The following is a 15,927-nucleotide window of genomic DNA, read 5'->3' as shown; positions in this document are numbered from 1 at the left end:
ATTACCCAGCAGCTTACTTTATGCATTTAGTAATGAGGTTTAGGGACTTCTCTCCAGGCCAGTAGATCTAAGTCTGACTCCTTGTTCCCTGATACCTGCCTGATATTCCCCGGTATGAGTACAGCACAGTCAAGTCAACGTTTCCCCTATTGATGGACACCACTACAAAAAATGCTCTTGTAAACATTTTTACTTCTACTAGTGCTTTTATAAAGAAATTTCCAAAAGTGGGGCTACTGGCTTAAAGATCATGAACTTTAAACTTATTAACAGTACCAACAATCCAGTTTCCCACCTGGCAGTGCCAGGAGTTCCCAAACGTGAGGTGCCATCCTTGCCTTCTAGGTTGCCCACTTAACATTGCTGTTGGAGAAAAATACCCCTCTCATGAAAAGATGCAAAAAGTTAACATACTGTGTAGCTAGAGAGAGACTCTCACACCATCATCAAGATGAAACACAGGCCTCTGGCTCCACCTTCTCACTGAAGTGATGCTGTCTCTCCTCTCCGCTCATCGGCACGCCTCTTCTGGAAGGCAGCCTGGGACAGGGCGCAGAGAGGCACAGGCCGAGCTCACTGACTCAGGGAGCACAGCTAGGGGAAGTCATTAAGCAGACCCACTCCTGCCAAACAGCCACAGTACTGGAACACTCAGACTTCCTTGCTTCACTATACTGAGAAAGAATTTTTTTTCTTCTTTGTTTTGGAGACGTGTATACTAGAATAATTACACATGATCTGAGTGCCAGTTATCAAAGAGCAGCTAATGATACTAAAAATAAAGACCAAGAAAGAGAGAGAAAGTGGGTAGCTAGGATACTTTGAATACTTTGTATTTAAGTTGTATCTTGCTACTTCAGTTTAAATCTAGCAGGTTTTAAAAAATGACTGGACCCTTTAATGCGGTAGTTGAGACCTGCAGGATTTGGGACGGGGTTCCCTGAGGCTGGTCCTCCAAGAACAAGCACATTTGGGATCCCCCTGTGCCCAGCCCTCCAAGGGCACTGAGTGGCCTCTTTCTCCTTCTCTGCCCGCCTTGTTCGTGCTCTCACTCCTGGGATGTGAGAGAGAGAGACTGTACGTGGTATCCTGGCCCAGAACATCAGATGAGTTGGGAAACAACTGAAGTGATTCTATGCTCAAGATTTTCTTCTCCCTCCACACTCACCCCCCCAAAATCACCAACTAAAAACCTATCCTAATAACCACCAGATCGTAGGGGCCCAAAGCAGCGTTAAAGCAGAAATACCACTTGAATGGGAGAGCACTGTGAACAGTTATCAGCCTTAATCCTTTTCTTGAATTTTGGTCCTTTTCCCAGCAGGAAACAGAGCCCTGAGAGGATGGGCTGTTACAACCAAGGTTGAGGGGACGGGGGACAGTCAAGTCTGCAGCAGTGGGGGAAGGAAAGTCGCTCCTTGGAGGTCAGTGGGTTCCAATGAGGGCCAAGGAGGCAGAGCAGGGGCAACGGCAGGGGAGAGAGACGAACAGGAAGGAAAGGTGTGCCCACAGGAGAGATACTATGTTTCTGTGTTTGAATAAAATATATGCCGAGATTGGGGTCTTCAAATTCTTTCATTCTAGCTAGCATTACTCAGAACAGATGACACGTTCAGGGAGTTCAGTTTCAGGTAATGTTTGCAATAATGGGTTTTAATACCAGCCTACCTTCCCCTTTTTATCCATCAGCACTGCTGTTTCCTAAAAACCCAAAGTGTATTTTTCAGCTTGGAAGAACTGTTAGAATATGTAAAATCCGTCTGTTGGAAAGAGGATCATGGAGCCCTCCTCTCCCTCGCCCCCTGCACTCCTGTTTCACGCTGCAACCTGCTTCCCTTCTGCCCACAACTGAAGTTCCCCCTTGCTCTACGTTTCCCTTTTTCAGTAGCATGTCTCACCTTCTAATATACCACATGAATCACTCAATATATTTACTGTTTATTGTCTCCGTCTCCTGCTGGAGTGTAAGCATCACAAGGGCAGAGTTCTTTGCTCTGTTCACTGACGTATTCCCAGCATCTAGAATAGCATTTGATGTGTAGCAGGCACCCAATCAATACTGAATGAAAAAAAGTGAAAGAGTAAGTTACAAAGAAGTAGGTATAAAATGATCCTGTTTGTGTTTTTCAAAATACCTATGTAATAATACATATGATACAGAAAAAAAATCTGTAGACAGATACACATATTTTAGATAATAATTACTACTGCAGGGATGGGATTACAGGAGACTTTCTATCATATATTCCTTTTTTTTTTAAAGATCAACTTATTTTTTTCTTTTTAATAAATTTATTTATTTTTGGCTGTGTTGGGTCTTCATTGTGGTGTGTGGGCTTTCTCTAGTGGCGGGCGGGGGCTACTCTTTTTTTTTTTTTTTTTTTTTAAGGCATCTGAAGAATCACCACTATCTTAACCTGAGTTTTGGCAACTCAGGTTAAGGTTTTTTTAATTTATTTATTTTTAATTTTGGCTGTGTTTGGTCTTCGTTTCTGTGCGAGGGCTTTCTCCAGTTGCAGCAAGCGGGGACCACTCTTCATTGCAGTGCGCAGCCCCTCTTGTTGTGGAGCACAGGCTCCAGACGCGCAGGCTCAGTAGTTGTGGCTCATGGGCCTAGTTGCTCCGTGGCATGTGGGATCCTCCCAGACCAGGGCTCGAACCCGTGTCCCCTGCATTGGCAGGCAGATTCTCAACCACTGTGCCACCAGGGAAGCCCGGGGGCTACTCTTCATTGTGGTGTGAGGGCTTCTCATTGCGGTGGCTTCTCTTGTTGTGGAGCACAGGCTCTAGGCGCATGGGCTTCAGTAGTTGTGGCATGCAGGCTTCAGTAGTTGTGGCTTGTGGACTCTAGAGTGCAGGCTCAGTAGTTGTGGCTCACGGGCTTAGTTGCTCCACGGCATGTGGGATCTTCCTGGACCAGGGATCGAACCTGTGTCCCCTGCATTGGCAGGCGGATTCTTAACCACTGCGCCACCAGGGAAGTCCCTATCATATATTTCTTAATGTTTCCTATTTTTACAATAAATGTTACTTTTGAAATGAAAAATAATGCTATAACAAAATAAGGAATTGACGAATTTCCTTAGACCTAAAAGAAGAAGCTTTGTTTGTTTTCTGGAGATACAGGTTACAATGGAAGAAAGTGATATTATTACAAGAGCCTTTTCTGAAAGTTTGATACTGTTTTGATGATGTTGAGTTGGATTTTTGAGCATAGACAAGACTCGCCTCACTAATGAGCTAATAGACCGGTTTCCATAGAGGGGTCATCTAATTTTTTTTTTTTCTAACTAGCCTAATAATTATTATTTTACCTAGCATGCCATCTGGGGGCCTTACTTAGGTGATAGATAATAAACTTAAAATAGGATTGTACTTAACCATCCTGTCTCCCCACCTCGCACCGTTACTGGCACGTGGTAAGCAGACATGTGAGATCAAGTGACTAGTGAGTGGGTGATGCTCTGGTAGCAGGTCTGAGAGTGGGGTTGCCTGAGAGCTGGGTGGAAGGGAAGGGCAAGTATCAAGGAGCTGAAAGGCCATCTTATCCTTAGCTCAGCTCTTCGTGTATTCTGAAAAGAGCTGGTCAGCAAAAGATGCTTTATTGAACTGCAGCTCATAACAGGCAGAACATGAATGCTGTTCATCACAAGTGCTGTGAAGGGCATTGTTTATAGGGAGTATCTCCCTACAGGCGAGATCCAGAGAACAGGTTCTGAATATTCATATTCAGAATGTATTCATTCTGCCTCTTGCTGAATAAAGGCAAAAGCGGCCTCTTGAGACCCTGTGCACTGTATAGAGTATGCATTGTACAGCATTTGATTTTATTTTTGCTAATCTATTTATTTTTCGGTTTTTCATCTTCTAAAAATTTTTTGGTCATCTTCCCAAACTACTAAAAAGAACATTTACATTAAAGAAAAAAAGACTCTTTCTTTCAGTAAAAAAGTTTAGTGGGGGATTTCTCTGGCGGTCCAGTGGTTAGGGCTCCACGCTCTCACTGCTGAGGGCCTGGGTTCCATCCCTGGTTGGGTAACTAAGACCCCACAAGCCTTGCGGCATGGCCAAAAACGAAGAAAGGAAGAAAAAAGTTTGGTGGTTATGCTTTTATTTAAAATACTCTCCCTAAGCACATACTGTACATTTTAAATGAGTGGGTTAAGATGGAGAATATATATCCTTGGCCCAAAATTAAATATTTGAAGGGTGATGTCTTATTTTATTTCCAGGATAAAACGTTTTCCGTTTTCATGTTAGCAAGGTGTAGTTTCACTTCACTACTCAATCCGAGAGTGCTGCTGCCAGGCTCCGGCAGGGTGGGATGAGGGGTGGGGACGAGGCCCAGGGCCAGCCCTTCAGGGAGGTTTTCCAATGCAGGCACAGGGGTGGGGCAAAGAGACCTTCCTTCCTGGGGGATCCGGGAGGCTTCACTATAGGGGGGAAATTGGCTGCATGTTTCAATTGCCCCTCATTTTCAGGCAGACACTTATGGAATGATTACACTCCTGTGAAAGATAGCTTCTACATAATTGAAGATTGTCCTGGATCTCTCTCATCAGAGAGGAAGAAAAGCCACATGAATTATTTACGGAGCGTCAAGTTATTTCCTTTCATGAGCCCTGACTTTGCTTTTGTCTCTGCAAACTGAGATTTTGTTTATCCATGAATAGTTTTCCCTAGGGCATGAAAAATATGACTCTTTAATTATGAATGAGGTTTTTTTGTTTGAGTCCATGTTAACTAAAACATGCAAAATACACTGTGTTTTTCATTAGATCCCTTTCAGCTCCCCACAAGAACAGAACCAGCAAAGGAACGAGCAGTTCAACCAGCACCCACCAGGAAGCCCACTGTGATTCGAATTCCAGCCAAACCAGGAAAATGTAAGCACTTCTCTGCCTCATTTATTTGCTTCTCCAAGAGCCAGGGAGAAATATATGCTAATTATCAATGTCTGCTTTTGAAATTATATGTAATCAGCCACTTATTATTATTTTTCTGTCGAGAACATTTTCTTTTAACATCTTTATTGGAGTATAATTGCTTTACAATGGTGTGTTAGTTTCTGCTGTATAACAGAGTGAATCAGCTATACCTATACATATATCCCCATATCTCCTCCCTCATTTATTTTTTAATTTTTTAACATCTTTATTGCAGTATAATTGCTTTACAATGGTGTGTTAGTTTCTGCTTTATAACAAAGTGAATCAGTTATACATATACATATATCCCCATATCTCTTCCCTCTTGCATCTCCCTCCCTCCCACCCTCCCTATCCCACCCCTCTAGGTGGTCACAAAGCACTGAGCTGATCCCCCTGTGCTATGCAGCTGCTTCCCACTAGCTATCTAGTTTACATTTGGTAGTGTATATATGTCCATGCCACTCTCTCAGTTTGTCCCAGCTTCCCCTCCCCCCTCCCCATATCCTCAAGTCCATTCTCTGCATCTGCGTCTTTATTCCTGTCCTGCCCCTAGGTTCTTCAGAACCACTTTTTTTTTAGGATTCCATATATATGTGTTAGCATATGGTATTTGTTTTTCTCTTTCTGACTTACTTCACTCTGTATGACAGACTCTAGGTACATCCACCTCACTAAAAATTAACTCAATTTTGTTTCTTTTTATGGCTGAGTCATATTCCATTGTATATATGTGCCACATCTTCTTGATCCATTCATCTGTCGATGGACACTTAGGTTGCTTCCATTACCTGCTTATTGTAAATAGAGCTGCAATAAACATTATGGTACATGGCTCTTTCAGAATTATGGTTTTCTCAGGGTATATGCCCAGTAATGGGATTGCTGGGTTGTATGGTAATTCTATTTTTAGTTTTTTAAGGAACCTCCAAACTGTTCTCCATAGTGGCTGTATCAATTTACATTCCCATCAGCAGTGCAAGAGGGTTCCCTTTTCTCCACACCCTCTCCAGCATTTATTGTTTGTAGGTTTTTTGATGATGGCCATTCTGACTGGTGTGAGGTGATACCTCACTGTAGTTTTGATTTACATTTCTCTAATGATTAGTGATGTTGAGCATCCTTTGATGTCTTTGTTGGGAATCTGTATATCTTCTTGGGGGAAATGTCTGTTTAGGTTTTCTGCCCATTTTTGGATTGGGTTGTTTGTCTTTTTGATATTGATCTGTATGAGCTGCTTATAGATTTTGGAGATTAATCCTTTGTCAGTTGCTTCATTTGCAAAGATGTTCTCCCATTCTAAGGGTTGTCTTTTCATCTTGTTTATGGTTTCCTTTGCTGTGAAAAAGCTTTTAAGTTTCATTAGGTCCCATTTGTTTATTTTTATTTCCATTTCTCTAGGAGGTGGGTCAAAAAGGATCGCGCTTTGATTTATGTCACAGAGTGTTTTGCCTGTGTTTCTTCTAAGAGTTTTATAGTGTCTGGCCTTAACATTTAGGTCTTTAATCCATTTTGAGTTTATTTTTGTGTATGGCATTAGGGAGTGTTCTAATTTCATTGTTTTACGTGTAGCTGTCCAGTTTTCCCAGCATGACTAATTCTCCATTGTATATTCTTGCCTCCTTTATCAAAGATAAGGTGACCATATGTGCATGGATTTATCTCTGGGCATTCTTTCCTGTTCCATTGATCTGTGTTTCTGTTTTTGTGCCAATACCATACTGTCTTGATGACTGTAGCTCTGTAGTATAGTCTGAAGTCAGGGAGCCTGATTCCTCCAGCTCCGTTTTTTCTTTCTCAAGATTGCTTTGGCTATTCGGGGTCTTTTGTGTTTCCATACAAATTGTGAAATTTTTTATTCTAGTTCTGTGAAAAATGCCATTGGTAGTTTGATAGGGATTGCATTCAATCTGTAGATTGCTTTGGGTAGTATAGTCGTTTTTACGATGTTGATTCTTCCAGACCAAGAACATGGTATATCTCTCCATCTGTTTGTATCATCTTTAATTTCTTTCATCAGTGTCTTATAGTTTTCTTCATACAGGTCTTTCGTCTCCTTAGGTAGGTTTATTCCTAGGTATTTTATTCTTTTTGTTGCAGTGGTAAATGGGAATGTTTCCTTAATTTCTCTTTCAGATTTTTCATCATTAGTATATAGGGATGCAAGAGTTTTCTGTGTATTAATTTTGTATCCTGCTACTTTACCAAATTCGTTGATTAGCTCTAGTGGTTTTCTGGTGGCATCTTTAGGATTCTTTATTTATAGTATCATGTCATCTGCAAACAGTGACAGATTTACTTCTTCTTTTCCGATTTAGATTCCTTTTATTTCTTTTTCTTCTCTGATTGCTGTGGCTAAAACTTCCAAAACTATGTTGAATAACAGAGGTGAGAGTGGGCAACCTAGTCTTGTTCCTGATCTTAGTGGAAATGGTTTCAGTTTTCATCACTGAGAACAATGTTGGCTGTGGGTATGTCATATCTGGCCTTTATTATGTTGAGGTAAGTTTCCTCTATTCCCACTTTCTGGCATGTTTTTATCATAAATGGGTGTTGAATTTTGTCAAAAGACTTTTCTGTTTCTATTGAGATAATCATATGGTTTTTCTCCTTCAGTTTGTTAATATAGTTTATCACATTGATTGATTTGCGTATATTGAAGAATTCTTGCTTCCTGGGATAAATCCCACTATATCATGGTGTATGATCCTTTTAATGTGCTGCTGGATTCTGTTTGCTAGTATTTTGTTGAGGATTTTTGCATGTATGTTCATCAGTGATATTGGTGTGTAGATTTCTTTTTTTGTGACATCTTTGTCTGGTTTTGTCATCAAGGTGATGGTGGCCTCATCGAATGAGATTGGCAGTGTTCCTCCCTCTGCTATATCTTGGAAGAGTTTGAGAAGGATTGGTGTTAGCTCTTCTCTAAATGTTTGATAGAATTCGCCTGTGAATCCTTCTGGTCCTGGGCTTTTCTTTATTGGAAAATTTTTAATCACAGTTTCAATTTCAGTGCTTGTGATTTGTCTGTTTATATTTTCTATTTCTTTCTGGTTCAGTCTCAGAAGGTTGTGCTTCTCGAAGAATTTGTCCATTTCTTCCAGGTTGCCCATTTTATTGGCATATAGTTGCTTGTACTAGTCTCTCATGATCCTTTGTATTTCTGCAGTGTCAGTTGTTACTTCTCCTTTTTCATTTCTAATTCTGTTGATTTGAGTCTTCTCCCTTTTTTACTTGATGAGTCTGGCTAATGGTTTATCGATTTTGTTTATCTTCTCAAAGAACCAGCTTTTAGTTTTATTCATCTTTGCTATCGTTTCCTTCATTTCTTTTTCATTTATTTCTGATCTCATCTTTATGATTTCTTTCCTTCTGCTAACTTTGGGGTTTTTTTGTTCTTCTTTCTCTAATTGCTTTAGTGTAAGGTTAGGTTGTTTATTTGAGATGTTTCTTGTTTCTTGAGGTAGGATTGTATTGCTATAGACTTCCTTCTTAGAACTGCTTTTGTTGCATCCCATAGGTTTTGGGTCATCGTGTTTTCATTGTCATTTGTTTCTAGGTATTTTTGATTACCTCTTTGATTTCTTCAGTGATCTCTTGGGTATTTAGTAGTGTATTGTTTAGCCTCCGTGTGTTTGTATTTTTTACAGATTTCTTCCTGTAATTGATATCTAGTCTCATTGCGTTGTGGTCAGAAAAGATACTCGATTCAATTTCAATTTTCTTAAATTTACCAGTCCTTGATTTGTGACCTAAGATATGGTCTATCCTGGAGAATGTTCCATGAGCAGAAGAATGTGTACTCTGTTGTTTTTGGATGGAATGTCCTATAAATATCAATTAAGTCCATCTTGTTTAATGTATCATTTAAAGCTTGTGTTTCCTTATTTATTTTCATTTTGGGTGATCTGTCCATTGGTGAAAGTGGGGTGTTAAAGTCCCCTACTATGATTGTGTTACTGTCGATTTCCCATTTTATGGCTGTTAGCATTTGCCTGATGTATTGAGGTGCTCCTATGTTGGGTGCATAAATATTTACAATTGTTATATCTTCTTCTTGGATTGATGCCTTGATCATTATGTAGTGTCCTTCTTTGTCTCTTGTAATAGTCTTTATTTAAACATCTATTTTGCCTGGTATGAGAATTGGTACTCCAGCTTTCTTTTGATTTCCATTTGCATAGAATATCTTTTTCCATCCCCTTACTTTCAGTCTGTATGTGTCCCCAGGTCTGAAGTGGGTGTCTTGTAGATAGCATATATATGGGTCTTGTTTTTGTATCCATTCAGCCAGTCTGTGTCTTTTGGTTGGAGCATTTAATCCAATTACATTTAAGGTAATTATCGATATGTATGTTTCTATGACCATTTTCTTAATTGTTTTGGGTTTGTTATTGTAGGTCTTCTCCTTCTCTTGTGTTTCCTGCCTAGAGAAGTTCCTTTAGCATTTGTTGTAAAGCTAGTTTGGTGGTGCTGAATTCTATTAACTTTTGCTTGTCTGTAAAGGTTTTAATTTCTCCATTGAATCTGAATGAGATCCTTGCTGAGTAGAGTAATCTTGCTTGTAGGTTCTTCCCTTTCATCACTTTAAATATGTCCTGCCACACCCTTCTGGCTTGCAGAGTTTCTGCTGAGAAATCTGCTGAGGAATCAGCTGAATCCTTATGGGGATTCCCTTGTATGTTACTTGTTTTTCCCTTGCTGCTTTTAATATTTTTTCTTTGTATTTAATTTTTGATAGTTTGATTAATATGTGTCTTGGCGTGTTTCTCCTTGGATTTATCCTGTATGGGACTCTCTGTGCTTCCTGGACTTGACTGACTATTTCCTTTCCCACATTAGGGAAGTTTTCAACTTTAATCTCTTCAAATATTTTCTCAGTCCCTTTGTTTTTCTCTTCTTCTTCTGGGACCCCAATAATTTGAATGTTGGTGCTTTCAGTATTGTCCCAGAGGTGTCTGAGACTGTCCTCAATTCTTTTCATTCTTTTTTCGTTATTCTGCTCTGTGGTAGTTATTTCCACTCTTTTATCTTCCAGGTCACTTATCCGTTCTTCTGCCTCAGTTATTCTGCTATTGATCCCTTCTAGAGAATTTTTTATTTCATTTATTGTGTCGTTCATCATTGTTTGTTTGCTCTTTAGTTCTTCTAGATCCTTGTTAAACGTTTCTTGTATTTTCTCCATTCTATTTCCAAGATTTTGGATCATCTTTGCTATCATTACTCTGAATTCTTTTTCAGGTAGACTGCCTAGTTCCTCTGATTTGTTTGGTGTGGTGGGTTTTTACTTTTCTCCTTTATCTGCTGTGTTTTCCTCTGTCTTCTCATTTTGCTTAACTTGCTGCATTTCGGGTCTGCTTTTTGCAGGCTGCAGGTTCATAGTTCCCATTGTTTTTGGTGTCTGCTGCCAGTGGGGAAGATTGGTTCAGTGGGTTGTGTAGGATTCCTGGTGGAGGGGACTAGTGCCTGTGTTCTGGTGGATGAAGCTGGACCTTGTCTTTCTGGTGGGCAGGACCACGTCCTGTGGTGTGGTTCGGGGCGTCTGTAACCTTATTATGATTTTAGGCCGCCTCTCTGCTAATGGGTGGTGTTGTGTTCCTGTCTTGCTAGTTGTTTGGCATAGGGTGTCCAGCACTGTAGCTTGCTGGTCGTTGAGTGGAGCTGGGTCTTAGTGTTGAGATGGAGATCTCTGGGAGAGCTTTTGCCATTTGAAATTATGTGTAGCTGGCAGGACTCTGGTGGACCAATGTCCTGAACTAGGCTCTCCCACCTCAGAGGCTCACGCTTGACACCTGGCTGGAGCACCAAGACCTTGTCAGCCACTCGACTCAGAAGAAAACGGAGAAAATGAAAGAGAGAAAGAAAGGGAGGAAGGGAGGAAGGAAGGAAGGAAGAATAAAGTGAAGTTATTAAAATAAAAAGGTAATCAAAAAAGAAAAAGAAGAGAGCAAGCAAACCAATAAACAAATCCACCAATGATAACAAGTGCTAAAAACTATACTAAAAAAATAACCACAAAACAAACAAACAAAGAAAAAAACGACAGACAGAACCCTAGGACAAATGGTAAAAGCAAAGCTATACAGACAAAATCACACAAAGAAGCATACACATACACACTCACAAAAAGAGAAAAAGGAAAAAAAAAATATATATATATATATATATATTTTTTTTTTTTTTTAAAAAGGGGCGCTTCCCTGGTGGCACAGTGGTTGAGAGCCCGCCTGCTGATGCAGGGGACACGGGTTCGTGCCCCGGTCCGGGAAGATCCCACATGCTGCGGAGTGGCTGGGCCCGTGAGCCATGGCCGCTGAGCCTGCGCGTCTGGAGCCTGCGCTCCGCAACAGGAGAGGCCACAACAGTGAGAGGCCTGCGTTCCACAAAAAAAAAGAGAAAAAAAAAAAGGAAGAGAGCAACCAAATCAATAAACAAATCTATCAATGATAATAAGCTCTAAATATTAAACTGAGATAAACCTAAAACCAGAAACAAATTAGATGCAGATAGCAAACCCCAAGTCTACAGTTGCTCCCAGAGTCCCCTGCCTCAATTTTGGGATTATTTGTTTTCTATTCAGGTATTCCACAGATGCAGGGTACATCGAGGTGATTGTGGAGATTTAATCCACTGCTCCTGAGGCTGCTGGGAGAGATTTCCCTTTCTCTTCCTTGTTTGCACAGCTCCTGGGGCTCAGCTTTGGATTTGGCCCTGCCGCTGCGTGTGGGTCGCCTGAGGGCATCTGTTTCCTGCCCAGACAGGACGGGGTTAAAGGAGCCGCTGATTAGGGGGCTCTGGCTCACTCAGGCGGGGAGAGGGAGGGGTACAGAATGCGGGGCGAGCCTGTGGTGGCAGAGGCTGGTGTGATGTTGCACCAGCCTGAGGCGTGCCATGTGCTCTTCCTGGGAAGTTGTCCCTGGATCACAGGACCCTGGCAGGGGCAGGCTGCACAGGCTCCCAAGAGGGGAGGTGTGGATAGTGACCTGTGCTTCCACACAGGCTCCTTGGTGGCGGCAGCAGCAGCCTTAGCTTCTCATGCCTGTCTCTGGGGTCCGTGCTGATGGCCGCAGCTTGCGCCCGTCTCTGTAGCTCGTTTAGGCGGTGCTCTGAATCCCCTCTCCTTGCACACCCCGAAACAATGGTCTCTTACCTCTTAGGCAATTCCAGACGTTTTCCTGGACTCCCTTCTGGCTAGCTGTGGCGCACTAGCCCCCTTCAGGCTGTGTTCACGCAGCCAACCCCAGTCCTGTCCCTGGGATCTGCCCTCCGAAGCCCGAGCCTCAGCTCCCAGCCCCCACCCACCTCAGTGGGTGAGCAGACAAGCCTCTCGGGCTGGTGAGTGCTGGTCGGCACCGATCCTCTGTGCGGGAATCTCTCCGCTTTGCCCTCCGCACCCCTGTTGCTGCGCTCTCCTCCGTGGCTACGAAGCTTCCTCCCCGCCACACCCCTCATCTCCACCAGTGAAGAGGCTTCCTAGTGTGTGGAAACTTTTCCTCCTTCACAGCTCCCTCCCAGAGGTGCAGGTCCCATCCCTATTCTTTTGTCTCTGTTTTTTCTTTTTTCTTTTGACCTGTCCAGGTACGTGGGGAGTTTCTTGCCTTTCGGGAAGTCTGAGGTCTTCTGCCAGCGTTCATTAGGTGTTCTGTAGGATTTGTTCCACAGGTAAATGTATTTTTGATGTATTTGTGGGGAGGAAGGTGATCTCCACGTCTTACTCCTCCGCCATCTTGAAGGTCCTCCCCTCGAGAACATTTAAAAGCAAGTTGTTTTCTCATAATTCTTTAGACAATTAGTACAGCAAATTTTATTTTTTTGGTTTTTTTAAATTTATTTTTGGCTGCATTGGGTCTTCGTTGCTGCATGCAGGCTTTCTCTAGTTGTGGCGAGCGGGGACTACTCTTTATTGCAGTGCACGGGCTTTTCATTGCGGTGGCTTCTCTTGTTGCAGAGCATGAGCTCTAGGCGTGCAGGCTCAGTAGTTCTGGCACATGGGCCCTAGAGCACATGGGCTTCTGTAGTTGCAGCACACGGGCTCAGTAGTTGTGGCTTGCGGGCTCTAGAGCGCAGGCTCAGTTGTTGTGGCACATAGACTTAGTTGCTCTGCGGCATGTGGGATCTTCCCAGGCCAGGGCTCGAACCCATGTCCCTTGCATTGGTGGGTGGATTCTTAACCACTGTGCCACCAGGGAAGTACAGTACAGTAAATTTGGTTTTTACTTCTCTTTAACATTGTCTTAGGCAGAGAGAATAGAGGGAGGCTAAAACTCAGAGTAGTTGTAATATCGTATGTTAGTGCCAGTAGTAAAGATTTGGTAGGAAAGTTTTGAAACTGATAGCAAATACAGTTGTATATGTCTGTCAGGAATGTATTATTCCAATGAGCATAATCTAAATATAGCTATGTGTGAATTGTCTGAAGAGGAGTAACCAAGAGTTATAAAAACGTAACAGTGGGGCTTCCCTGGTGGCGCAGTGGTTGAGAGTCTGCCTGCCGATGCAGGGGACATGGGTTCGTGCCCCAGTCCAGGAAGATCCCACATGCCATGGAGCGGCTGGGCCCGTGAGCCATGGCCGCTGAGCCGGCGTGTCCAGAGCCTGTGCTGCGCAACGGGAGAGGCCACAACAGTGAGAGGCCCGTGTACCGCAAAAAAAAAACAAAAAACAAAACATAACAGTGTATAAAAATATTATTTTAATTAGTGTAACACTACATTTTGATACACTTCCTTACTTGATTTTTCAGTGTTACAATAAATGAAATTTTGGATGAATTTTATTTAATAAGTCCTGCAGATACATCTGATATTATCATAAGAGAGAAGCCAAGAGGGCCAGAACTGTTTACCTTAGGCCCTAGAGATTAGAAAAAGCGTGAGTATGTATGCACATGAATGCACATACAGTGGGTTCCAGAGCAGTTCCTGGGTGATCACAGAACTTTCTCTGTGAGCCTCTGCTTTCCTTCCATTTCCTTTAGTGCTTTTGCATAGCCCAGTTGCATCTTTGCCTTTGTCTAACGAGATTCTGCCACTCCATTCCTGCCAACAGCAGAGCAAGTGTCCCAGTCCTTCACCTGCAGCATCCCAGGGTTACACTGTAGGCATCCCCTGGCATGCCATGAAACTTAATTTAGGGGTATGGTTTCTCTATAAAATACTACCTAGAAGAATCATATTGGTTTTAGTCTCTTGATGGTTTTATTAACTGATGGCCCTAAGCCAAATAGTGAGAAGATTGAACGGAGTTTCTATGAAGAATGAGGAGGAGAGAAAGTCAAGGGTACCAAATTCTAGTGGGTTCTCGCTTCTTAGGAGCTTATATTGTAGTGTTAGACTGAAGAACTGGTCGTATGTTTCTTTTGACAGTATTATATAGCCTACAGATCAGTGACAGGACAGCTCATCGGGTTGTCGGCCTGCTCACTGTTACCTTGTTAAAAGTATTTGGGGGCTTCCCTGGTGGCGCAGTGGTTGAGGGTCTGCCTGCTAATGCAGGGGACGCGGGTTCAAGCCCTGGTCTGGGAAGATCCTACATGCCGCGGAGAGGCTGGGCCCATGAGCCACAACTACTGAGCCTGCGCGTCTGGAACCTGTGCTCTGCAACGGGAGAGGCCGCGATAGTGAGAGGCTCGCGCACCGCGATGAAGAGTGGCCACCCGCTTGCCACAACTAGAGAAAGCCCTCGCACAGAAATGAGGACCCAACACAGCCAAAAATAAATAAATAAATAAACAAAAACAAACAAACAAAAAAAGCCAAGCATTTAAAAAAAAAAGTATTTGGGATTTTAATAAGCTGCGTGAGATAGAATAATAATAAATATTACCCGAAGCTCATGTGGCTTTATGCAATACAACTTTTACATTTAAATGTATTCTCCTGTTGTGTCAGGGTCCCCCAGATCCCCATGTTTGAGGATTTGCTAGGAGGACTCACAGGATTTAGCATATAGTTGTGTTCGTGGCTGTGATTTATTATAGCAAAAGTATGCGAAGCAAAATCAGCAAAGGAAAAAGGTGCCCGGGGCAAAGTCTGGAGGAAACCAGCACAAGTTTCTAGGAGTCCTCTCCCAGTGGAGTCACACAGGGTGTACCTAACTCCACTCAGATGTGAAATGTCAATCAGGGAAGCTCATTAGAGACTCAATACCCAGGGGTTTTTGTTGGGGGCTGGTTACATGGACACCTCTAGGAATTTGGGCATGTACCAAAATTCCAGATTTCCCAGAAGGAAAGCAGGTGTTCAGCATAAACCATATTCTTTTGTTTTATCTGTTCTAGAAACGGTGCGAAGCTTCCCAAAATCCAAGTTCCTAGGTGCCAGCAAGGACCAACCTTGTAACTCAGGCCTGCTGTGTTTACTCTTTTCTACACACTTATAAATTGGATTAATAGTCCTGAAATCCTGAGAAGGGTATATTGAGAAAGCACCTTTATTTATTATCCTGACAAAGCTCCAGGAACTATTAGAAAGCTGAGTTCTGTACTGCTATATGTGAGAGAACTGAAGTGCCAGTTCCTAGAGAATTCTTTCTGCGTATATCAAAAACCAGTTCCCCAGGGCTTCCCTGGTGGCGCAGTGGTTGAGAGTCCGCCTGCCGATGCAGGGGACATGGGTTCGTGCCCCGGTCCGGGAAGATCCCACATGCCGCAGAGCGGCTGGGCCCGTGAGCCATGGCCGCTGAGCCTGCGCGTCCGGAGCCTGTGCTCTGCAACGGGAGAGGCCACAACAGTGAGAGGCCTGCGTACTGGGGAAAAAAAAAAAAAAAAACAGTTCCCCAGAATTTTATTATTACGATTATTAAGCAATGCATATGTTGCTGTGGAGGAAAAAAAATAAGACTTTTGGTATCCAAAGAACTTGGAATGGACAAGAAAAGAAAGGAACAGCTTTGTGGTGCAAAACTCCTTGCTCTGAACCTGTCAGCTTCTTCCCCTGGGGACCTGTTTCTTCTGACTAGGATGTCCTTTCCCCAGATCTCTGCATGGCTCGCTCCTTCA

At 42.7% G+C, this 15,927-nt stretch overlaps 1 protein-coding gene across 7 annotated transcripts in view; it reads left to right on the top strand.

Moving 5' to 3' along the window:
• SH3D19 (SH3 domain containing 19) overlaps positions 1 to 15,927 on the top strand; it is a 177,629-nt gene that overhangs the window by 128,823 nt on the left and 32,879 nt on the right. For all 7 annotated transcript variants that reach the window (XM_029234661.1, XM_029234660.1, XM_029234663.1 and 4 more), the window contains one exon: positions 4,779 to 4,886. In XM_029234661.1, coding sequence (XP_029090494.1) covers positions 4,779 to 4,886 — 108 coding nt within the window. The remainder of the gene's footprint in view (positions 1 to 4,778; positions 4,887 to 15,927) is intronic.

Source organism: Monodon monoceros, unplaced genomic scaffold, assembly GCF_005190385.1.
Source record: "Monodon monoceros isolate NGI ecotype Baffin Bay Population unplaced genomic scaffold, NGI_Narwhal_1 Super_Scaffold_20, whole genome shotgun sequence".
NCBI lineage: Eukaryota > Metazoa > Chordata > Mammalia > Artiodactyla > Monodontidae > Monodon > Monodon monoceros.
The sequence above is the reverse complement of the archived record's forward strand: the minus strand, read 5'-3'. Positions and strand labels throughout refer to the sequence as shown.